Here is a 27,377-nt window from a genome sequence, read left to right as displayed (position 1 = left end):
TCTTGGTAGTATATGTAACCTATGGGAATCTTGGTGGTAGATGCAACCTATAGGAATCTTGGTAGTATATGTAACCTATGGGAATCTTGGTAGCATATGCAACCTATGGGAATCTTGGTAGTATGTGCAACCTATAAGAATCTTGGTAGTAGATGCAACCTATTGGAATCTTGGTATGATATGTAACCTATGGGAATGTTGGTAGTATATGTAACCTATGGGAATCTTGGTAGTAGATGCAACCTATTAGAATCTTGGTATGATATGTAACCTATGGGAATCTTGGTAGCATATGCACCCTATGGGAATCTTGGTAGTATATGCAACCTATTGGAATCTTGGTATGATATGTAACCTATGGGAATCTTGGTAGTAGATGCAACCTATAGGAATCTTGGTAGTAGATGCAACCTATTGGAATCTTGGTATGATATGTAACCTATTGGAATCTTGGTATGATATGTAACCTATGGGAATCTTGGTAGTATATGTAACCTATGGGAATCTTAGTAGTAGATGCAACCTATTGAAATCTTGATATATGTAACCTATGGGAATCTTGGTAGCATATGCACCCTATGGGAATCGTGGTAGTATATGCAACCTATTGGAATCTTGGTAGTATATGTAACCTATGGGAATCTTGGTAGTAGATGCAACCTATTGGAATCTTGGTATGATATGTAACCTATGGGAATCTTGGTAGCATATACACCCTATGGGAATCTTGGTAGTATATGCAACCTATTGGAATCTTGGTATGATATGTAACTTATGGGAATCTTGGTAGTAGATGCAACCTATAGGAATCTTGGTAGTAGATGCAACCTATTGGAATCTTGGTATGATATGTAACCTATTGGAATCTTGGTATGATATGTAACCTATGGGAACCATGGTAGTATATGTAACCTATGGGAATCATGGTAGTATATGTAACCTATTGGAATCTGGGTAGTATATGTAACCTATGAGAATCTTGGTAGTACATGTAACCTATGGGAATCTTGGTAGTGTATGTAACCTATGGGAATCTGGGTAGTATATGCAACCTATGGGAATCTTGGTATGATATGTAACCTATGGGAATCTTGGTGGTATATGTAACCTATGGGAATCTTGGTAGTATATGCAACCTATGGGAATCTTGGTAGTATATGCAACCTATGGGAATCTTGGTATGATATGTAACCTATAGGAATCTTGGTAGTACATGTAACCTATGGGAATCTTGGTAGTACATGTAACCTATGGGAATCTTGGTAGTATATGTAACCTATGGGAATCTTAGTAGTAGATGTAACCTATTGAAATCTTGGTATATGTAACCTATAGGAATCTTGGTAGTAGATGTAACCTATGGGAATCTTGGTAGTATATGTAACCAATGGGAATCTTGGTAGTAGATGTAACCTATGGGAATCTTGGTAGTATATGTAACCTATGGGAATCTTGGTGGTATATGCAACCTATGGGAATCTTGGTAGTATATGTAACCTATGGAAATCTTGGTGGTATATGCAACCAATGGGAATCTTGGTAGTATATGAAACCTATGGGAATCTGGGTAGTATATGTAACCAATGAGAATCTTGGTAGTAGATGTAACCTATGGGAATCTTGGTAGTATATGTAACCTATGGGAATCTTGGTAGTATATGCAACCAATGGGAATATTGGTGGCATATGCAACCTATGGGAATCTTGGTAGTATATGTAACCTATGGGAATCTTGGTGGTATATGCAACCTATGGGAATCTTGGTAGTATATGTAACCTATGGGAATCTTGGTAGTATATGCAACCAATGGGAATCTTGGTGGTTTTTGCAACCTATGGGAATCTTGGTAGTATATGCAGCCTATGGGAATCTGGGTAGTATATGTAACCTATGGGAATCTTGGTAGTATATGTAACCTATGGGAATCTTGGTGGTATATGCATCCTATGGGAATGTTGGTAGTATATGCATCCTATGGGAATCTTAGTAGTATATGCAACCTATGGGCATTCTGGTAGTATATGCAATGTATGGGAATCATAGTAGTATAGGCAAATGGGAATTTTGGGAGCACATGTAACCTATGGGAATCTTGGGAACATTTGCAACCTATTGGAATCTTGAGAGCATATGCAGCCTATGGGAGTTTTGGGAACATTTGCAATCTGTGGCAATCTTAGTAGTATATGCAATCTTTTGGAATCTTAGAATAGGCAACCTATGGGAAACTTGGTAGTATATGAATCCTATGGGAATTTTGGGAGCATATGCAGCCTATGGGAATTTTTGGAGCATATGCAGCCTATGGGAATTTTGGGAGCATATGCAGCCTATGGGAATTTTGGGAGCATATGCAGCCTATGGCAATCTTGGGAACATTTGTAACCTATGGCAATCTTAGTAGTATATGCAATCTATTGGAATTTTAGAATAGGGATTTGGGGAGCATATGAATTCTTTGGAAAGTTTGGGAGCATATGAATTCTATGGAAAGTTTGGGAACATATGAATCCTATGGGAATTTTGGGAACATATACATTATACAGTATGTGTATTACATGGAAAACTATTTTTGTAACAGGCACTTACATGTACATGTAGATACAGCTGTGTTCATTCTAAATCAATGAAATAAATGTACATAAAAGGAGTAAATATTACAAAGTGTACTATTTGTACAATAGCCAGTGAAACACATGGTTATTACAGTGTCAACGTAGGGTGATAATGCAGTACTGGTTAATGAAAGTAGTCTCCCAGTCTGGATATTCACAGCCATCAAATCATTTTTTCCCAGCCTATCGAATATTGCCAAAATATTTCACAAGATACAATGTAAAACATTTAATTCTCAAGAGCAACAAATTTCAGTCAGGGAAAATCCCTGAATGTCATAGTGGTAAAAACTGGGGTGTGCATCACAGAAAGTGACTTTCATTTAACATGATTCTTATGGTAGTCCTCAAATTAGCAAATATTCATGACGGCAAACATTTACATTGCACCCGACTTATTGTATTCCGTTACGAATACATTACATACTGTACCACAGTCAGTGAGTGGTAATAACGGCACAGAAAAGCAAATGACACAGTGAAATCGGCCAAGACGGGAAAAATGGAATACTTTTCGTCATAACTTTTTCTAGGATGATCAATGTTATAATACTGGTTACAGTAACTATAATCCCACAACAAGAATTTAGTATACTGTAAGTAATTACTTGGTTTAAATTTTGTTGTTTTTGTTGATAATTAAAATTCGCTAAATGTGAACATGTAAACTGAACATGTAATTAATTATTCACAGGTAGCCATTTTTGTTAAGCAAGAGTTCAGCCAAATACATGGTATATACCAAAACATTGTACAATCTATTTCAATTTTCTATTAAGGCAATTTGAGTCAAATTAAGCTTTTGCCTAACTGAGCATGTTACTGCATATATGCAATGCATTATGGGAAGGAAATTAAGATTTTGCATTACTGAGCATGTTACTGCAAATATACACAATGCATTATGGGAAAGAAATTCAGATTTTACACTCCTGAACATGTTACTGCACATATATGCAATGCATTATGGGAATGAAATTCAGATTTTACACTACTGAGCATGTAACTGCAAATACACGCAATGCATTATGGGAATGAAATTCAGATTTTACACTACTGAGTATATAACTGCAAATACACGCAATGCATTATGGGAATGAAATTCAGATTTTACACTACTGAGCATATAACTGCAAATATACACAATGCATTATGGGAATAAATTCACTTTGTATATAAAGGAACACTATGCTAACACTGGAAACTGACTAAATTCAATTAAATAATTTACTTTTTTTAAATGCTTCAATCAATAATATTGTATGACTTTTTCTTTCCATCTCTTCAATAAAAATTTGGCGAAAAAAAATTCACCATAGAAACCAGTGCGAGGATGCAAATTTTGAACATTTTAAATTTTACGTTGACCCCAATTTTTTTTTTTTTTTTCGTTTTGTATTAGTAAATACAATTATTAGTAACTTAATAATACTTAATGCATGAAGAAGTAATCACATGGATTGCCAGTGGTTAGAATTTTACAAACAGGAACCACAACAATATACATAAGACTAATAAAAATAAAGCTAGAACACTGGCGATTATTTTATTTTTTTTTAAATGTAATGATTATTTTCATAACCTTTTTAAATTAATTTTATTGTACAGTTCATTATACCGTTTCGATAATGAATTCTCGAGGTCAATGAATGTAAAGTCGGTTGAAGAGCAGGATCCCCGTTTTCAGGTCTGCTCTGAATTTAAAATGTTGTTGTACATGTGTACTACGATCCACTCTCGCTCTCGGTAGTCCCCCGAGGCACAATTTAAGGCCGAATATCGCATCGCCAGATCGGTGCATCTTCCCAGTGGAATCCCTCGTAACCATTACAATGTTTACGGCGTCCACGCCTCCTTTCCATCGTTTGTTAGAGTATCGAGTTGTTGCTCGTCTTACCTACCAGTATTTTTCTGTATATTTACAGCTATATAACAAGCTAGGAGCGAATATAGATTGAACTGGGTCCACGACTCGAATCGTCGGACATTGAAATAAATTTGGAAATTAACAGAATATTTTGCAGGAAGACCTGTTAATATAGCAATGTGCTTACTCACCTATTGTATATTTTCCCAGTACAAATATTCCATGATTTAAATGACCGGGTAACGTTATCTAAAGCAGGATTCGTATCAGCTGATAAACTAGTGAAAATACGACCCTTTTACACTCAACTCGTATCAATAGCGGTGTTTACAACTCAGCGCCACCTTGCGGCTTTTTCGTGTACATCAGCCACAGTCGTAAACTATTTTATTTGACAAATTCTTGCTTTTTATATGAGTAAAATCGCGTATGTGATCATAAATTATATATATTTTTAAAGTTAATGCTCTATTATAAAGGTCATTGTTCAAAAATAACCTCAATTTATTAAATCGTCAAACTGTATACGAAATACGTGTGGTACGAGGGTACATGCTTTTGTGCGCCGCCTACGTTTATATTCTGAATTTCATTCGTTTATTAACTAAATGTGCTGGAGGGGGTGTTTAGTCTCTGCTAGCTTGAGCAGGTGTGCCCTCCATCTCAAAACATCACCTCTGAATATTATTTCAACCTTTTTAATCTGAAACCAACAAAGAATATGCCACAATGTCTAAGAACGTTCTTTACATGGTCAATTTGACCAAAACAATCGAAATTTACACCAAATCAATGTTTTTCATATACGCACACAGTAGTATATAAAAGCGATGTTTCGTATAGTGTGCCAAATGTATTATGTATTGACAATCTAACATCTAACCATTATGTATTGCATTAATAAAGTAATATTTCTCTTGGGGGCACTTCCTATAAATGAGAGAGGTTATAGGAACGTGCGGCTGTTCGGGATATCTTTTTTCAGCAATTTGGTATGAGATGCTACCCACTTACAGTGGTCTAAGACGGCGATGGGAAACATTTTTCAGATCAATTAGGTATCTTTCAATGCGGATTTCTTGAACCCTTGTACGTTCTAAGCTTATTTTTTGCATTTAGATAATATACCGATTGTCATCGCTGATCTCTTCTGACCAGCGTTGTTTAAATAAATCTTTCAAATTTTCATAAATGTTGTTTATTTGTGATAATTGCCGCTGTATTTGTCTTCCCTTTTTGATTAATATTACTTAATACTGATTACGATTTTCAAAGCCACAGACAGCTGTTCCAGTATTATGGGTGTAGTATTGTGATGAAATTATGGATTGTATTGTTTTCTATGTTTTGAAGACTGAAAACAAAGTCAGACTTTGCCTGCTCATTCCATGTGTATTTTGATGGTAATAGTTCCAAATTGTTTTGTTTTATTGTCTATTTGAACACCGATAGATAATGACATTGAAATAGGGCAGTGATCAGAAATATTTTTCAACTGATTCAAAGATATGTTATGAGCTCGTTGTGATAGCAAAATCCATGGCACTACATCCGGGCACTACATCCGGGCACTACATCCGATTGGTGTGTAACAAGCCTGAGTGTATTTTCCTATAGAGTCACATATTGTTCTGTTTAAAATTATAAGGTTGTATTTTATACACATATTTTAATTAATTGGTTGCCAGATTTGTTTGTACTGGATTTTGACGTTACATCATAATTGTTTCTTGTTTTGAAATGATCATTATTGTAGGTTTCTGAAGTTGGAATGAATGTCTATATTATATTATAGGTAGAGATAAACTTGCATACAGTATTTTGTTTATTTGTTTTTAAATAAAATAAAATGCGAAAGCTGGGTTACCGCGATAAGGTTCCCTTCTATTAATATTAATAAGCAATTCAATGACGTCACAAATTGACGTAATTTACATATCACGTGATTTGATAAGCGTAGCGTGCATACATATATAAGTTTACATTCTTTCAAGATGGTCGTTTGTTATGTTTTGCGGTAACCCGGCTTTCGCCTTTTAAACGCTCACATAATATTTTATTTTATTGACATATTGCCAAAAACAAACAAGATACTGCATTCAAGTCTAAGATCCAGAAGTTTACACCAACGTGCGACGGAGATAGGGTGAAGCTGTACAAACGCGTTTAGTTAAAGTCAGCGCCCTCTGAAGCCTCAGTTAAACAAATTTGCAGTTGAGGTCATCCAGGGTCAATGACCTCTGTGTTTTTGCGGCCAATATAACAATGTATTTTGTTCCGTTATGTTAACTGTGTTTGGTAATAAACTTTTCTGAGAACATTATTTTGCATCTTGATATTTGTCCATGCATTTTCCATTACTGTACTTAAAGTTGTCAATTTGCAAATATGTGAAACACTGCTCCCAAAACAAATTAGAAACATGAAATATGTTCAAATATTGCTGTTTAAGCTAAAAAATTGTAAAAAAAAATAATATCCTGCTCCGACATTCTCGCCTTTTTTGTTTTTCAGAGTACCGGAGGGTTTTATCCCTTAGACAAACACATCTAAATGTAATCGACCTTCAAAGACAAACAAAGCCTCTTAACTCGGTGTCTTTAGTGTGCAAATCTACCTTATTTCAGGAAGCCTTTTAACCCCCGGCCTTTTAAATTCATGTTCATGGCCATTCACAATCTCAAATTCTGATGGTGTATACTCGTATGTTGGCCAGGGGGTGGTGCCACACACATTTGCAAAGTTTGGACCTTGATTTTTAAAAACTATGACATTCAACAAATGTGTTCAAAGCATTTGTCCTTTTCTACGACATCATTAATTTAAAAGCCTGGTGATGGTGGCCGTCACGGCCGCGCACCGCGTGTTCTTATTTCATGTAAACAAACAATGTATTTTACTCGCGTTTGCGTCACTGTAAGTCTCTATTTCGAACAGGACGCGACGCGACGACCTCCGCTTTTAACATTGATTCGCATGGAATAATTTACTTTTTAAATTCAAAGTAAAGTAAAACAACAGCAAAAATTGCGCAAGCATACTAGTAATTTCATGGCATGATGTAAGCACAATTTCAAGTAGGGAAACAGTTATTTTACGTTCCTATCCATTATACTGCTAGCATCCTATAGAAGCCGTGATCAACCAGCTAACATGAACCCATCCCATCTCACCCATACCGTGAGTAAATAATAACTGGGAAAAAGAAAATATAATGATGAAAGTATATAAACTAGGCGTATGTGCGTTTGAAAGGCAATATCTAGTGTTTGTTTCCATTTGCTCTCATATGTAAAGTATTTCAATTTAAATTGGTTGAGCGCGGGCAAAATACAAAGTGATGTCACACGATGGCCCGGATGGTGTTGTCGTAGTTAGAACGCTTTCTACTTCCAACATGTGTTCATAATATAAAGGGGGAATTGTAACAAAGTAGACCTATTTGTCATATGATTTATGACGAATTTATTCAGACATCTCTTTGAAAAAAAATATATAATGGGGGTAGCAAGTCTTGATTTCAAACTAGCATCGGAGTTTTATTCAATTTACACAAAATGACAAACGTTTTGAACATAAAGGGCGGCATTCGTGGTGCCGCGTCCCGTTCGATGTGGGACTCATATCGGCATATACGACGCGTGTAAAATACATTGTTTATTTACATGAAGTTCGAACACGCGCTGCGCGACGACCACCACCCATTAAATCACGATACTGACCACTCTCAACATGGAAACCTAAACACGAAAATGGTTAAAGCTCCGCGTCGTGTTTTTTCAGTTCGATGTGAGTCCCATGCTACGTATACAACGCTTGTAAAAAATATTCTTTTGTTATGTAATTAATGTGTACGTTTTTTTTTTCAGTTTACATCAGTTTATTTCGTAATCATATCCAACCGAGGTCCGATAATCTGGTTGGTGTAGAGGGCGAGACGAATCTGGAATGGCTCTGACCATGGAAGGTAGTAACGGACCTTCCATGCTTTGACTGAATAAATATTGCTCATCTCACGATGCTCTGCCCTCCCCGTGGAATAATAGTATAGCCCGTGTGTACATTTCCTATGCATTTCATTTTCCCGTTTCAAGCAATTTTCAGTTCCGTCTACAAAGGGGTTTGAATTTCACTTGATTTTTCAACGAAATAATGGCCTCTCTACCCGTTGATGACTGTGACGGTATTATCCACGATGTGGACCATTCCTCCGACGAGGTGGATTTCGGAACTGCCGTCATTCATTTGAGCAGGGACGCTGACATACCGCCAAAGTATTTCTTACACAAGATATTTTCCCCGATGATGGACGACATGAGCTCGTATCAACGCTGCTCCGAAAGACCGCCGAAATTAAAACTGGTGAGTGCTTTCTTCTCAGGACTTGTAGGAAATCATGTGAGTGATTGCCCAGAATTGTCATATCCAACAGTAAGATCCATATCGTCAATTTCCGGCGAGGTAATATAAGGTGATTTCCACTGGTTCGACGGCTCACTTTTTTAGCCAGCTTGGGAGTTCAGATATGCCGCGTAAAATCGGGTGTGTTTGTTTGGTTTGCTTGATTTCGATCTTGATTTCTTTTGAGATCGCTATTTTTCTGTCAGTTTTATTTTCTAAGTTCAAAAGTCGATCGAGACATTTGACAAGAGCTATGTACGTAATTTTAAAGGGTAGTACGGATCGTAATAATAAACTACCGACGTGGCTCGGCTTGTCTATGGACGTCCAAGTTACCTTCTCTCTCGCTCTCAGTGTCGCAGACAGATCGAGTCCCCCGTTGAAAACACGATCACTTCGGTTCTTGGTGACATTCAATGCTCAGAACTTCCAGCTTGACTGATTCCAACTATATTTGTACACCTGATTCCTGGCGGTGAACCGTATTCTTCCGCTACCCCGTCATAAGGAGGCGGTATTACAAGCGTCCGTATCCACGGTAAATCACGCTCTGAATTATCGGTGTATATATCCCTGTGCTCCGGGTGTCACTCTCGGCAGAAACTATAGCTTTCTCGCGTGCATTCATTCCATTCCGACGAAATCTGATAGGTATACATTTACATTTGCCTTTGGGTATCAAACACTTGCTTTTTGTATGGTTTCTGACTAGACATAAATTATATATTCTTTGCTTCCGGCCTGACAGACCATCAAAATTTTCACATGTTTCCGTGGACACCATGACCATGTCTTTTTGTCCAGGTAACCTAATAGTATACACCATGTGTTGTGTCCATGTGAAGATAACATTAGGTTATCAATTTTTTAAATTTTTTTTTTAAATTTGTGTTTATTGTGCTTCAGACAGTACCTGACAAAAAAAAAACTTTCCTAAACATATGTGATACATTACCCTCTTTTTACATTGCTACTTTGTTTTTCATTGTGAATTTTTAATTAATTTAATTTATAATATATATACATAGAAGATGGTTTCAGTAGACAAAAAAATATTTAGCATAGGTAATGAATGGTTCTCAATTTGTATAATATATAAGATTTGTAATATTCAGCATCTTAGAAGTTGACAGACTCGTTTATGATATATGTATTGTATCACATCATTAGGCAAGTTCAACTCGGATAGCAGTGTTGTGTTGTGTCGACTGCCCCAGCCTGGTACATTGTGTCTGCAAATGTACAGATGTGGTTCTGTCATCCCCATTGAATGATTGATTGAAATAGTTGTTGAATACTGTTATTAAAAAATATTTTGGTTGCTTAGAATGCTTCAAGCCTGTTTGGAATTGTGATCCACTATTTTACTCAGTGCTAAATTTAAATTAGTCTTTAGTGGAAGAGAGAGTAGGAGGGGAGGGGGCCACTTAAAATTTTAATTTAATCTGTGAACAAGCATTGGCTATGTTTATGTTTTTATTTATTATTATTATTAATAGATATAATGAGTTAATGTCCTTCAATTGCCCTCCCCTCTGTTATTATTGAGAAATAAGAACAAAATAAATGTACAATATTATGGTGAATACTATATTAACGTCATGTGTATTATACAGATAATTTTTTTTATCATGATGTGATTTTTTTACTTGTGTTTGTTGCTTCAAAAGTGTTACATAATTGTTGATTAATTGTTTTCTTATATACCCCAGTACAAACTATTGAAAATGTATATTTTTATGAAAGGCACTATTTTTAAACCCGAGGAAACAAGCAATATATTTTAATAGTAGCCAACTACCTTAATGTACACTCACAAGGACAATGTTTTATGAACGTGATTACTGTCAGTGTTTTTAAGGACCTTAGTGAAGCATTCACTGGTACTATCCAACATTTTGTCATTTTCTGAAAATTAGTTTCTCGCGTTTTCAGTGAACATGACGGACAGTAGAGCTACTATAGTAGCTGATGTTTGCAAACTCCTAGTTTAGAGTATGGTATGTTTGGAGTTGTGTACGAGAGAGCATTTTTGAATTTTCATCATAAATTGCAAAAGTTGACATCGCTCATGTACAATGTACCGTATATAAGAAAATGAACATCACACGTGACTATTGCCTCCATTTGCATCAGTTCTAACAAAAACTTAATAAGGTGTTTCTTGATTGGTTACATGTTATATGTAGATGGTTAGGCATCATTGTTAGTGAACCAATTACACACATCCTTACTAAATGAAACTGTTTGATTTCTTGACTGCTAGTTGTTAGAGCAGCGTACATTGTGTCTGTATTTGTGACTTGCTTCTTATCGGTTGATGTATAAGGATTTGTTCTCTGAGATAATTTGTTAAGTTTTATCGGCATCTTAGGATTTGTATTATGTGAAATATTTGATGATCTGAAAATGCGCAAATTGTGGGAGATATTTGCCAGTTTGCACAGATTTGTCCCCAGTACTGTACATGTAGTTCTGAACAGATGCAAATCTGTGAGACAAAATATCGTTCGAAAGCATGAGGAAATGAATTTGGAACGTACAATAAAACGGGAAGCCGAAATGATTACCAGTAGTATGGCATGAGATTCTCTGAAATTGAAAAGTATCAAATATTTCACAATGACAAGACCTTTAAGTATAGCTGTAGTGATTTGTTCAAAATTGTGCATTTTTCGGCACTTCATTGTGATCAGTGAGACATTGATGATTTTGGAATTTGCTTTGATTTGGTCTGCCACACTCTAGGTTTTAAGTCTCTCTAATATATTGAAACAAGAATTTTTATCTTTCTGTAATGGTTGATAAAAATAAAATTGCAAACACTTAAGTAATATTAAACAAAATGGTTCTTATCTAATGAGTCAATCCACTAACGTGAGAATATCTCTGAACAATATGGACTCAATTTGCTAATGCATTTGATGCATAAAAGGAAAAAGAAAAAACTTGATTTCATAACATTTTCTTTACAATATGGTGTCTGAGATGTTTTTTTTTTTTTTCATGTTTAATAATTAGTTTTTCATGTCATGTTATTGTATACAATATATAATTTTTTTCTTCTCTGGAATTCTAGGCACTGACCAAATTATTTTGAATGAAGTACATTTATATGTTTTAGTCTACGCTAGATTTTTATTATAATTATTGTTACAGTAATATGGTTGCCATTACTATTGTTGTGTTTTGATATGTGGTAGAACAAACTTGCAGCTCCCGGTATCATAGGTTTACCAATGCACATTTAAAAAGTCAATGTACATTTAAAAAGTCTAATCCCTCAGTATCGGCATACTGTGAATTTAATGATAGATTATAAACATTTCATGGAACTCTCAGATATATTTCAACTTTTTTTTGCTGCAGAATACTCAAGCGTATTTAGTGAAAATTGTTTTTTGAACTCAAAATCGCCTCGTGTAGACTTTTTCAATTCAAAATGGTCGCCAAAAAAAGTAACACTGAGGAAATAACCCATGTGTTGTCATGGAAACTTTGTGAATCCACTTTTTATTTGCATTTATAACCTAATTGTTTTTTTCATAGCAAAAATTCTAGTATACGACATTACTGGGTATGTTTTTCTATGCCCAGTTGAAATTTGTTTTGCAAAATGCAACAGATTTAATAACGAGGCAACGAGCATGAAAATGCATTCGATTGAGAATTCATGTCAGGTTCCTGAAATCATTTCCAAATGCCACTCTTTGCTTTGCATTAGTGTTATTATATGTGTTTGCAGTGTATCCATGAATTTAGGTGTGTTGAATTATTCATGGAAATTTATTTGGATTGATGGTGGAGTACCTGATGTAGCCCATTTTGTCGCTCTCCCTCGAGATTGCGATAGCTCATTTCGCTGCGATTGAATTTAAGACTTTGGAGTGTTGTTGATGACATCGGCTATAGATCTCATACACTGTGAACTGTATTTCACAAGAAAAAAACAGTTCAGCTTTGCGACAGGGGAGTAATTTTCAACTTGGACATCCGCGTATGGGTGACGAGGGAAAAAGATAAAATCGTAAATTTGTGTTAATGATCTCATTTAAGATTTGATTGTGGTAGCAAATTGCATCTAGGATTCAATCCGTCAGGTGGCAGGTCAAATTCTGTTGAATAAAACTGTAAATTAAAATGAATTATTAAAAATATAAGGCTTTGTTTTTCCATCAATAATAGATATTTGTGTACTCACCTGTTTGAGTCTGTCATACAGGAAAATGACTGCTTTGTGCAAGTGTTCGGAAATATAAAGCTGTCTATGCAGAGTTATTTTCATTGTGTTCAATGAATATAGTATGTTTGTTAGACAGCTATCAACTCGTTTTTTAAAAAATACCTGTACAAGACTGATTAACCAAGACTTAGCCTATTAAATCAGACTTTTAGATATTTTTTGCAAGTTTTTATCTTCTCTGTTGACTTAGTCAAGCAGAGCTAATCACATTACATATCATCAGCTGTCATCATCCACATCAACTTTTTACTTTTTTTGACTTCTTTCGACTACTGTAAAATGACTAATTTTCGCTGGGTTTATTAAATTTCGCTGATTTACCATTTCAGTCATATTCAGTGGGTTTTAAATTCACGGTTTTATCTTTTAGATGCTCAATTTTACATGTTCACTGAGTTTTATTTTTAGCTCATTTTCCAGTCAGCGAAATGAGCAAAATTAAAACCCAGTGAATAATTAATCTCTTTACAGTACTGTACTTGGTGTATACATGTATGTACCACTACCTTGGCTAGACCTCTCTTATATTTGTTCATTTTGTGATTTCTTTAATTCTCTTATTTTTATGAATATTTTTGGTAAAAAGTGTTATTTTTGACTTTTTGCTGAAGTAATATACATATAGGTATTTCAGATGAACCTATCTCAGATTTGTTCTTTTTTTGATTTATTCAATTCCCAAATTTTGTTGAATATTTTTGTAATTTTTGGTAAAAAAATGATATTTTTGACTTCTTGTTGAAATCTGATTGCTTTGATAATATATTATACATATAGATACCTCAGATGAACCTATCTATGATTTGTTCATTATCTGATGATATATTCAATTCTTGAATTTTAGTGAAAATGTTTGTAATTTTTGGGGGGAAAAAATTATATTTTTGACTTCTCGTTGAAAACTGCAAGTCTGATTGCTTTTATATTATAGATATAGGAATCTCAGATTTGTTCATTTTGTTCAATTCACTAATTAAATTGTGCAATGCTAACAGCAGAGCCATCTCAGCAGAGAGGCTGTTTTTTTTTTAAATACTCTAAAACACATGTGTTTACTGTTATAAATCTAGATAAATTTGCAATTGTAATCCTATTAATTTGGTTAAATTTCCAAAATATGTTGAATTGATACTGTTGACATCAATTTAAATATTTGAGTTATAAAAACGACTCAACATTGAGGTGGAAACCCTTTGGCAGTAGTACATGTGCCCTCTAGTGTAACCTTGAATAATGTCATCCTCTTTGTGTACTGAATCCAACAGATGATGTCACAGAGTTGATGTAACAGTGTATATGAGGTCATGATCCACATTTATAAAGACAAATATGGAAATAAAATTTGGGAAAGGTGATTTTTCTTTCTTTCCGGGGTTAAACAAATATCTTGATTTTATAATCAACGAATTAATGTAAGGATAGATAGGTAATCATGATAAAAAGCTATGCATACTGTGGTATACTGTCAAATACTTTATTTTCGCTTGGAATTACTTTTCGCTATTTTCGTTGAATGTATGAATCAGTGAAAATAAAATCTAGCGAATTTACCTTTTTTCCTATATTCTACATTCAACTCGTCAAAAATCAGTGAAAATTAATTCCATACAAAACACCTATAAAAGTCTTTTCAGCGAAAATTAAAGTATTTGACAGTATAAAGTTAGTAGTATTTATGGTATGCAATATGTGATGGCATTTTTTATTTGTAACACAAAATTTCACATTGTAAATGACATGAAAATTTTTATTTTTTTATTTTTTGTGTGTCTGTAGCAATTTGATATGTCCCAAGATCTCGGACATGAATTGAATGGTTATTGAATGAAATTCAACTTCTGTGAAGCTCAGTGTTAGCTTCAATGCTCTGTCATAAAAGCATTATTTTATTGAGTAACAATCTCTCACCAAATCATTATAGTTAACTTGTGTCACTCACTGAGGTTAAAGCGCTCAATGCGATGAAGATGTTGTACAGATTGCACACATCTGTGAATCTGACGCATCTTAGATTTAAAGCATATGGATGGGATTATCTTTAGTGACGGAAGAGGTGATTTTTTTCTTCTTACCGAGGTGACAAAACAGAATCTTGCATTTATGCTGCAAATTTTAAAAATATACTCCTAATACAATTGATTTTTGTAGGGTCAATCTTTGAAACTCTGTAGTAAATATTATTATAATGTAAGAAGAAGAAAACTTATAAACATATCTAAAAATAAACACATTAATATGCTTAATATATACATATATAAGTTTGTCTTGTGAGAAGTCAACATCTGATCTTTTTTTAAGGTGAGCAAGCATTCGTGCAGTTTGTCCAGAAAAGCTAAAAAAAAAATATCTTGCCACAATTTTTTCAAATCCAAAATTATTTCTCAACACAACAAAATCACACCCATAACTCGTCTTTGTGCTTTAAGGAGCTTTTCAATCTCCAGCCATTTTTAAAAAGCAAGGCCTGAGACACGAATTAATGGAGTGGGCAGGTCAACGTACGGCTTTTGTGAACATTCTGCGTTACTGTGTACATGAAGTGTTCAATCAGGATTATTGCAACGTGTTCTCCATATTTGTGCAGTGCTCGCATGAATACGTACTTGAAAACATGTGTGAGATTATTAGATGGACCAATCACATTTCACTAGTTCAGCTGTATGAATTCATTCAAATTTTTGGCATCACATGCGTACAATGTAGTTGTTTCACACCGGTCTGGTTTAAGGTTGTAAAACAAAATCAAGAATTATTCTTAATTGTAGGTAGTAATTATATAAATGTAAAATTTTTTAGCTAGCTAGAATAAAATTTCTGTCTGAAATAATTTTTGGGTGTTTCGTATGGAAATTATTTTTACCGAATTTTGATGAACTGAATGTAAAATATAGCAATCAAAATATAATATTTCTGGATTTTCTTTTCGCTGAATTATCCCATTAGCGAAAATGGCAAAAATAAATTCCAAACAAAAATAAAGTAGTTACATAAGTGCAATATATGTAATGTACAACAAAAGAGTTGTATTGTTGGTTTCGCTGTGAATCTAAGGATTTTAGTGTCACTTTTTCATTCAGATGATGGCCGTTTTGAAATTAGTAAAGATTGCCAACCGTAAATACAGCCAACCCTAAAAATTTGTTTTTTCAAGTTTTCAAAGTTAAATGAAGAATGAATTATGAATAAATTTGAGAAAATTCACCCAAATATGACTTCCTTGTACTATTTTATGTTGTAGCAGAAAACTAGACAACTGGCAATAAAATCGTAGTGCCTAATTTGCATACTGTTACGTATCTATTGTTATACTATGGATTTCTTTGCTACCGGTAATTACAATGAATGCACATATCCAGTCAGAATTTGAATTGCTTGAACATGTACGCTATAATTCCTATTGTTTGAGAACCGAACAATTGCACACAAAGAACATATTTTCAGCAGATATTTGTACAGTACTCCAACTATCGGCAAAGCTGTTTTCAGACCTAATGATGCTCTGCGGCAAAGATGAAGCAAACTCTCATAGGAGTGGTTACCATAGTGACAGCATGGATGAGAGGAAAGGTGCTTGTAAGCTGTTTTGCAGACCCTGTGTGAGTTTTGATAATTACACACTGGGTATTTATACACATAGCATTAGATGCTGACGATAGGGACATTGCAGTGTGCCAATCTATTTTCTTTTTCCATCTCTTTCATCGTAATCATCTAGAATCGATGAATTTGTCAGCAAGACGTGAAGAATGATAGTTTTTTATTTCTTTTAAGTTTTCAAGAACGTTTTTCCCGCTGTGTTTTCTCGTTTTAAGTTTCACCGCATACCTTGTTTTTGACATAAATTTCATATTTTCTTCAAAGATAACTTCTTTGCATGTCATTTATTGCAAAGCATCATAAAATAGGTTTATTACAAAAATTGGGCTTTGAAATGATAAATCAAAATTATTGTAACTTGTTTGATTTTAAAATTGAAAGAAATAATAATTGTTCGGTTATAATTTCGATTAAATTGATTCGTCAGTTATACCCAAGTTATGAATCTTGTATGTCAAATATAGTCATCCTTCACCAACTACACAGCTGCAATGTGGTGATGGCGTACTGAAAAAATATACAATCCCTGGACTTCATTTCAGTGGGTTCTATGTTGCCTGCATAATTCACTAATTCGGTGTTTTTGTGAACGAAATAAATGCATTCTACGATTACAACTGTATATTCACTGGTTTAATCTAGCATATTTGGTTATCTGCAAATTAAATCATATATACGTATCAGTCCAGGGGTAAAGTTGTTATTATAACATGCACTATGCAGTAAAAATTTCAACTTGATTTAAAAACCACACTTGAAGCATTTTAATTCGTCTAGGGAGTTGATACTTAAATATTGAAATAAGAAATAAAATATATTCTTTCTTCAAACAGACAGATTTCAAGTACGACATCGACTTCAGAATGAATGCGAGACTTCTGGGATTACAATTACCCAGTAGCTTAGATGTACATGTATATCTATGCAACAGTAGTGAGCTGGCAAGGACAGTGGACTATACCATTATGCTTGCGGGAATGGCTGGTGCCATTTTTAAATGGGCGCATTTCTTATTCACCCTACTACTAACCGACTTGCCCCATAACTAAATGGTTAAATCTATTATTCTGTATTCTTTAGGCACGTGTATCATTACTTTCAAATGTAATAGTAATGAAACTAATTTTCGTGACAACTTTGTGAAAACTCAAGTCTGTGTGTAATGATGCAGTAATCATTTCAACAGCAGCAAATTTAGTATACATTTATGTTAAGTTAAAGGTGTTTTATATTAAACTTTTTGTGAAACTGAAATTACTCATCTTAAAGTTAGAATACTGCATTTTGTGTCATAAGAATGCAGCGTATAGTTTCAGATAATGTACAACTTAGCATATTGGTTATGCATACTTTTTAACTTATAGTTCAGGGAAGCCATTCTGGGGTTTTACAATATTTTGCTCTGTGTAAAATGTCAAATCATTCCCCACCCCCACCTGCATTCCAACCAAGGGAATTTTGTAACTACAAAGTACTTTGTTGTTCTACGTCAATCTGTGATTTTTTGTTCAAGTCCAATTTAATTCAGAATTGGCATTATTAAGTGATATAGCAGGACTACCATGTTGTTTGATTTCATATTTGGTGAATTTTAACTCTATAATACCCTATTCGTCAGTGAACAAATGAAATCATTTATTCTTATCTGGGCACAAACCTTTCACCTGTCCCCCGTGGCCTATTTGGCTACAACAAATTAAGTCACTTGTAACACTAGTACATGCAGGTAGCTGAGACTTGCCTAAAAGTATGAGGAGAAAATGGTCATCATTTAGAAACATGTCTTAGAAAAATAAATTAAATATCCAAATCATCTTTAATATTATTTTCAGTAGCTTACTACAGAAAGCATGGTTCTCAATTATAGTCACTAGACTGCTCTCAAATCAAATTGAGGCTGAAATCTGTTAAAGCTCAGATTATAGGCACAACATCGGTGCCTAGGCCACTATTGTCTATCATTGTTGATATAGAGGAGGCTTCTGTAAGTCTAAAAATCAACAAAGATGTTACCATTGTTCATTTCGGAGAATAATGATAATTACATAAAAAAAAAGATTGAAATTAAAATAATCAAGAGTTTACTCTTAGTGACTCACTGTGTAAAATCACTTATTTTCACTGGGTTTAAATTTCACTGATTAAACATTTTAGCCATATTTAGTGGGTTTAAAATTCACTGTTTTATAAATTGGATAACTTGTTGTATGCTCAATTTTACATATTCACTGGGTTTTAATTTAGTACATTTTCCAGTCAACGAACCCATTTACAGTACTGTAAAATGACTAATATTCACTGGGTTTAAATTTCACTGATTTACCATTTCAGGCTTATTCAGTAGGTTTTAAATTCACGGTTTCGTCATTTAGATAATGTGTTCTATGCTAAATTTTACATATTCACTGTGTTTTAATTTAGCTCATTTTTCCAGTCAGCGAAATAAGCAAAATTAAAACCCGGTGAATAATTACCCCCTTTACAGTATATAACAAATTCTGTTTGTTTTCTCTTAATAATACTAATAGTACCGTAAAATCTGTATTAGAAGCCGCATCCCCAATAGAAGCCGCACCCATTCTTTTTGAACAATCGAGACCCAAAAATTCATCAGGTCGCATAGGTGTAGATGCTCTAATAGAAGCCGCATCTCCTCTGTTGCATTGTACCATTTTAATAGAAGCCGCGGCTTTTAATACAGATTTTACAGTAAACATTCTTCGCCACAATTTCAACAGTGTTTCATTGCTTACATGTTTATAAACAAGACCTATTTATATTTCATATTTCTTCAGTTGCCCGTCTGTAACAAAAATTGTGTAAATCAGGGATTAATTAAACTTACGAGATCCTCACTCTATGCTAGTCTACAATCGTCTGAGGGGATTACCCAAAATGCTTATTGTATAGGGTCGATTAACCCTTATCCTTCTAGCCTCATGTACTTTTAACTCTCCATCAATAACATATGAAAAAGTAAAATGAAAATGACATATGTAAATGAAACAGTGTTGTATTATTCTGTGTACCTTGTGTTATATCGTAAATGCACCAGAACTGATCGAATTAGGCCTAAGGATAACCCATAGGTGGCTTTGGGTTGTTCTGTCGTGAGGCCGTTGTGCACGGATCCTTTTCCTCGTGCATCACCACTCGCCTATTTTGACAAAAGTATATTTAATTATAATTTCTTTTGACAATATTGGACAAATTGGACATAATTTCCCATTGTTTACTCTGTACCATCAAACATATAATATCTTCTATTTATCATCATTTTGATTTTTCCTATATTACAGCTCCATCTTTCCAACATTTAATATCTGCTTCATATCGTCAATTTCAAATTGTCCTTCAATCAATACAGTGCCATATTTTGTGAACATTTCTCTCCTGTTCACCTTTTAGAATACTGGAAAGTGATTTTCTTCAAAACTTGTTTTGATGTACTATTATTTTTTAATGATTTTATGTAATTTCATATCATGTTTTGCGCAAGTGATTTTACTTAACCAAAACAGTTGAAATTCCTGTGGGTGGCAATTTCTTGAAAATTATAATCCGGGAACAATAGATATCATCAGGTTACACTTTTAAGTGTTTTTTTTTTTCTCGCCATTGATACATTTCAATTTTATGATGCTGATGATTCTCTTTTTAAGCATTGCCAGTAAGAACAAGAACACTAGATCTATTGTGCATACAAGAGCCATGATGGATAATTATCCAAGCCATGATACTACCTGGTAATGTTAAAGGTGAACGGTTTGCACTTGCTATTTAGAGTAGCTATTTATTGATGCCTTGGATTCTGATTAATCGAACTGGGTAAGATTGAATTTCCTGGTTTCCATTCGACTGTAAATGAACACTTTAATGTATAGTGTTTATTTTACTTCAGATATTCAAGTTAGTGAAAAGTTTTCCCAGGGTTAGCATGGCTCTTTCTGCCTTCCCTGGGTTAGTGTGGCTGTTTCTGCCTTCCCTGGGTTAGTTTGGCTGTTTTTACATTTCCTGGGTTAGTGTGGCTCTTTCTGCCCTTCCTTGGTAGTGTGCCTGTTTTTACATTTCCTGGGTTAGTGTGGCTGTTTCTGCCTTCCCTGGGTTAGTGTGCCTGTTTTTACATTTCCTGGGTTAGTGTGGCTGTTTCTGCCTTCCCTTGGTTAGTGTGGCCATTTTTACGTTTCTTGGGTTAGTGTGGCTGTTTCTGCCTTCCCTTGGTTAGTGTGGCCATTTTTACGTTTCTTGGGTTAGTGTGGCTGTTTCTGCCTTCCCTGGGTTAGTGTGCCTGTTTTTACATTTCCTGGGTTAGTGTGGCTGTTTCAGCAAAAAAAAAAAACGTGTCCAAATGTGATACAGCATCTTAAACATTCTGTTTGCAACCATGGTTAAATGAAATGGGGCCCTGAAACTAGCATACAGCGATCATAGATACATTGACAAATTAACACCCGTAATACAGAGTTTAATAGCAGGTTTTATTCCTGTAGTTTCTTGTTAGCTGCAACATTGATATATGTATAATCACCTCAATTGATAGAACTCCGAAAAAAAAAATACATGTTTGGGTCCTACTTGCATAAATTAAAACTACTTCTGATCCAATTACAATCATGCATATATAGACGTGAACATGTTGATCAATTTATTCAAAAACAACGATAACATGTACAAAATATATCTTCTCCAGGCTGTACAGCTTTACATATTGTTGATGTCGATGTGGTTTCAGTTTCCAAGAAACAGGCAACAGTTTTAGCATAACTCGTGTATTTTTGTACACTGAAACAATACACAGTTGCATGGAATCAGTGAAAACTTCATCAGCCTCTTAAATACACACTTGTCTTGATAACCTTTGTACAGTAGTACATAATAAAGGATTATGCTCGCTGCCTTCCTATCTAGCCAATCAGAGTCATTCTAGATATACTCCAAAAGCAGTATACAGACAACACCATATTATTCCTGTTTTTCATTGGTGCCTACAGATTAAGACTGTTGCAGGTTTATATTTATATTCTTAGAGACACAGCTGTATGACTTTTCATATGTTACATCAATTGGCAATTAAAATTACATTGTACATAGTAAAATTTTATGGTGCACTCATTCTTAGGTCATCACCATGGTGATAAGTTAGATTTGTGTAGTATATTTAATTATTCATACTCTGTATAATACGGTTTCTCCCTGAGACAAAATTTTATTGTTTGGAAGCTTTACATGTTTTTATTAAGTAAATTTCTTATTCTTGGCCGCATTAAAAAAAGAATTTGTCAAAATTGTTTTGAAGTGTGTTATAGCATGCTTGTATGTATGTAGCTGGAGTTGACCATTGGCAAAAGGTCAAAGTTGAATTGGGATTACTTAATTTTTATCAAATTAATAAAACCCTTTTTGTTTGAGTCGAATACAATATTGCTCATACATTTTGAATTTTGACCAAATATTCAAAATTTTATTAAAGTTCGTCACTGAAACAATTAAGTAGATTTGGTGGAAGGCGTTGACAAAAGTTGACTGGCCGTACAATTGTTGTGTTCATAGAAAACACTCACTCGTTTTATTTTGTTAAAAATATCTAGAATTTCACGTCACACCAGCTCTGTGATAGTAGTGTGAATCGCACTATGAAGAGCAGGACAGTCTTAAAGAGAGTACAAAGTTTAATATGTATAATTTACTCATTGCTACTACTTGTTTTTGATGAAGCGCTTACCAGTCGTTTGATTCGTCTCTAATTTATATCCCTTTAACCATAAATCAGTTTAGACAGATTTAGAAGTCAAGGCATATATTTACCTAGACTAAAATGGATAAAATTGAATGAAATGGAAAAAAAATGTACCGTCTGTCAGTCAGGCTAATCTGACAGGAAGTTTGGGTATTACGTTGCTATTCAGAAGACGACGTGAACATGTTCATGCTTTACTTTGGGATTAGTAATCGTTTCCCATTGTAGCAACTGTATGTCAGTATGAAGAAGATCTGCCTTTGCTGTTACACCGTGGAAGGAGTCATCCACTCAGTGCAAGAGGGGTGCTTAGTGAGTACTGTAAAATCTGTATTAGAAGCTGCGGCTTCTATTAAAATAGTACAATACAACAGAGGGAATGAGGCTTCTATCAACACATAGGAGAAATGGTGAATTTTAGTAAAATCTGTTTTACTGGTAGAAGCTGTGGCTTCTTTTAAAATGGTACAATACAACAGAGGCGACACGGCTTCTATTAGAGCATCTACACATATAAAAAATGGTGAATTTTGGTAAAATCTGAATTAGAAGCTACGGCTTCTATTAAAATAGTACAATAAAACAGAGGGGATGCAGCTTCTATTAGAGCATCTACACATATGAGAAATTGTGAATTTTCGGTTCTCAATTGTTCAAAAAGAATGGGCGCGACTTTTATTAGAGATGCAGCTTCTAATACAGATTTTACGGTAGCACACGCATTCAAGATTGTTTATGAGATTTTTGACGCCTGGATCTGGTTCGTAGGTTGTATTTCAAGAGCAATAGAGACAATATTTATTTCTTCATACCTCCAAGCACAAACAAATCTTATTATAAATTGACATCACTACGAGTCTCATTAAAAGTAAGAATTGTGATAACAAGGATTGTAATTGTAAGTAGTCTCCCAACTCCCTGATGTAGTTTCTCTTACTTTGGGAAATACTGTGGAATACTTTATTTTCGCTAGAATAAATTTTTGCTGAAAAGGCTTTTTGGGCGTTTCGTATGGAATTTATTTTCACGGAATCATCCTTTCAGCGAAAATAGCGAAAATAAATTCCAAGCGAAAATAAAGTATTCTACAGTATTCACTCTTCTTACACCAACTCACTGTATGGGTGTACTATCGATGACGAGCTTATAACAAACAAATACTAACTTTATCACCTGTGGAATTATGATATTTATAATTCACATTAAATATTAAATCATAATTACCTATTTTTGTCCATGCATGTGAATTGAAAATCGTGTGCATGTTACTTTTACGCAAGAGTTTGATTTTTCTAACCACTACATTTAGTTGAAGGCTGCTTCACAAAAAGACTAAAATTGTCTTTAATAAAAATGTTCTTCAGATATAAAAACATTTGCTTTAAGACATGAAATGATTTTGTAAGACTCATAACTGTGCGTTGAATAGCATTTGAATATATGAACGTGTACAAATGTAGACTGAGTGATCATTCTTCATTGGAATGTTCTATTATGTTAAAGGGTAGTGTGGGTCAGGAACAATCTGAGTGAATAGTGTAGTAAACACGCTGATAAATTTATTCTGAATTCTTTTGTTTTGTGGGAAATCTTGTGTCTATTTCCACCGATGTAACAATCAGGCTCGGAGCTAATTCTGTCCCTCCCAGTATTAGAGAGGGCTAATTCTCCTCCCAGTATTAGAGAGGGCTAATTCTTCTCCCAGTATTAGAGAGGACTAATTCTTCTCCTCCCAGTATTAGAGAGGGCTAATTCTTCTCTTCCCAGTATTAGAGAGGGCTAATTCTTCTCTTCCCAGTATCAGAGGTCTAATTCCGCCCCTTCCCAGCATTAGAGGTTTAATTCCCCACCTCCCAGTATTGGAGAGGGCTAATTCGGCCCCTCCCAGTATTGGAGAGGGCTAATTCCGTCCCTCCCAGTATTGGAGAGGGCTAATTCCACCCCTTCCAGTATTAGAGAGGGCTAATTCTGCTTCTCCCAGTATTAGAGAGGTCTAATTCTAATTCTGCCCCTCCCAGTATTAGAGAGGTCTAATTCCGCCCCTTCCAGTATCAGAGGTCTAATTTCGTCCCTTCCAGTATTAGAGGTCTTATTCCGCCCTTCACAGTTTTAAAGAGTGATAATTCTGCCCGTCTTAGTATTAAAGGTCTAAAAACCATCCTTAAGTACTCCTACATTGTACCTATGCAAGGAAACACTCAGTCAGTCATGAAGGTCATTTCTCTCTAGTCTTTGTTTACCTTGCAGTGTTCCTTACATGTTTGATTAATTGGTTTCTGTGGCAGTCACCGTGTCCACTTGCATGGTGTATTCGAATAATTACAACTGAATAATTAAATTACACATAAAATTGAATTGATTGATTGAAAAAAATGTTGTGATATATTACTCTTTTAATGAGATACCCTTCTGTCCCTTTTTATTGGTAATTAATTTTTTGTCGCTGATTTAAAGATTAAATCCAATATAGTCAACCGATGGCCATTTTTCTCATAAAAATCCACTAATTGTTCCATATATCATATATATATATATTGATTTTATTTCAACTTGGCACAGACATATGTTTGGTTGTATTATCTGTCATGTCTGTTGATACCGTAGAGTTATTTTCCAGAATACTGCCTGTGAAATGGCTGCTATTTTCACACCTAAAATTATCCATTGATACATAAATATTATTAATTTTTATGTTTCTAAGCATAAATTTTTTTTTTAAGTGAAAAAATGCGTTTTAAACTCAGTCTACAGCAACTTTATTTTTGTGTATTTTAAAATGAGGCTCATCATTAGCTTCTCATTTGCATACAGAAATTCCCCCTGTGACGTCAGAAGGGGAAGTTGCTGGGTAGCTTGCATTGCCGATATGTGTAAATAAGGCGAATTTCTTGTGCTGTTTTCTCGTCTTTGACTAAATTGTCACTTATGTACTTGTTCGTCGAGGAAGAATGGACCATAATGAACACATAGTATCAAGTTGGTTGCATGGGGTTGAGTCAGATGCGAAATATGTCCGGTCTGGTGTAGCTAGTCACCGTGATCGTCACCGTCATCGGCGCACGTTTGTACACTGTCGCTGGTATCCGACACTGGACAAAATCAAATTTGACGCCTGAATCATCTTGTTATTTAGCAGGTAATACTAGGCACGTCACTACACTGTTTTATTTCATCGATCGTCTGAGTAAAAAGAACACATTCAAAATTAAAATAAAAAGAGAACATATTTTGACATTCTAAACATTAAATTATAGTGATTAATAAAATAGAGAAATAATTAAAAAACGACAAAACACAGTTACTAAATAAATAACTGCCGCGTGGAAACAAATTTGTTGTAATGGGTGAACGCATCGGGTCATGACGGGGACAATTGCGTGAATGGCGGCGTTTAATTGGATAACAAAAATAATTGAGAGCGACTCACATACAGACAAATTCAGATTTAGCGTGATTTTCATAATTATGACATCACATTAAAAAAATACTATGACAGCCCAAGCCCGGATTCTTATTCCATAAATTATTACGCAGACCAAGCTGCAAGTAAAGGCAACAAAGGTGTGAATTTGACATTCAACACCAATCACCGAACAATTCAGACACTTTTAGCCTGCGAAAATGAAAACAGCCTGAGGGCTGCGTAATTTCCTGTTTGTCCGACGCTTCGTTTTCGCGTCATTATCAAAATTACTGCTACCTTTTACATAACACAAGTGGTCTCTATAAAGTGATAATCAGGATTGCAAAAAAAATCAAATCATTTGAAACACTTACCCGACGTCTCTCTCTCCCTTCTGAAATCCGCCTCAGTGGTCATGGGCTGGTCCGGAATCTATTTTTTCGAAAAACGTTTTGTGTTGCGCCAGGTTTAAGTTGTCAGCCTTTCTTGTTAAAACCTAGTTGTTTTGTCATGGACAAGGACAGTTCTTCGAAAAAAAGAATCTGAGGTGAAGTGGACACTACATATGACACTGTAAGGAGGAAATCCACCCCAACCTTTTCTCGTTATTTTCACGGCTTTCGTCCACCGATTTCGCACCTTCGGATCGATTGGAAATGTGTAAATACCTTCACTATGACTATACGCATTACTGCAACCGCCCACAACACAACGTTTAACCATCATAAATGTTTGTTGTGAAAACAACTTCTAAAAATTGCTCTCTCAAAAATAAATTAGATAAAAAAAAAAAAAGAAACTCCGATCAAAAAATGTTTATCGTTTAAAAGTTTGTTGGATGACAGTGACATAAAAGTATGGCCCAGTGGTATGGATTCCGCTCATATTTTAGCATTTGGTGGCGCTCTTTCGGCGAGAGTCGGAAATCCGGAAACAGTCGACTTTCAGGATAGGTGGGCGTGGCTACAGCACGGGAAATATCTCAAATTTACTTGGATACGAGTAATCATCTTCAGCCAAAAAATCAATAATTGCCCATTTCAGTGGGGCACAGATCTAAAATGGGAAGCGTGTGGGTGAGCATTGCACAGGCACTTTAAGTTAGAAATGTAGTGATTGGCTGAAATACGTTATCATTCATTAACGTATGTTTTCATGGAAATGAGCTATGAATTTAACCCTTTCACCACCAGATTTCTCACCCAAATTTGTCTGCCCCTTTTTTTTTTTTTTTTTTCAATATTCCTCGAAATGAACCCTAGTTATAGAGCCAACAGACAAAATTTGAGTCTATTTTCAGTTTTTACTTAAAAAATTTGGATATTTTTGTCCTAGTCTTCTGAAGGAAAGTGCAGACTATACGGGACTATTTTGTGAATTTGTGATGAAAAGAGGGAACTGGTGGTGAAAAGATTAAATAAACATAATATTATTTGACCTCAATTTCTTCTCGAATGTGTAAATGCAAGCTACCATAAAAATTGTAATTGAGGCCGCAGCTTTAATAGAAGCC

At 34.7% G+C, this 27,377-nt stretch overlaps 2 protein-coding genes across 3 annotated transcripts in view; one reads left to right on the top strand and one right to left on the bottom strand.

The window, feature by feature from the left end:
• LOC100374680 (protein sidekick-1-like) overlaps positions 1–4,795 on the bottom strand; it is a 101,614-nt gene extending 96,819 nt beyond the window's left edge. For both annotated transcript variants that reach the window (XM_085492194.1, XM_085492195.1), the window contains exon 1: positions 4,675–4,795. The gene's annotated coding sequence lies outside the window, so the exon portion shown is untranslated. The remainder of the gene's footprint in view (positions 1–4,674) is intronic.
• A 3,755-nt stretch (positions 4,796–8,550) lies between these two features.
• LOC100374528 (uncharacterized) overlaps positions 8,551–27,377 on the top strand; it is a 37,384-nt gene continuing 18,557 nt past the window's right edge. Inside the window, exon 1 of the mRNA XM_002735338.4 lies at positions 8,551–8,845. Within this exon, the coding sequence (XP_002735384.1) occupies positions 8,636–8,845 (210 nt within the window). The 5' untranslated portion in view covers positions 8,551–8,635. The remainder of the gene's footprint in view (positions 8,846–27,377) is intronic.

This window comes from Saccoglossus kowalevskii, chromosome 17 (assembly GCF_978046115.1).
Source record: "Saccoglossus kowalevskii chromosome 17, keSacKowa6.1, whole genome shotgun sequence".
NCBI lineage: Eukaryota > Metazoa > Hemichordata > Enteropneusta > Harrimaniidae > Saccoglossus > Saccoglossus kowalevskii.
Note: the sequence above shows the minus strand (reverse complement) of the source record. Positions and strands in the feature narration are given on the sequence as shown.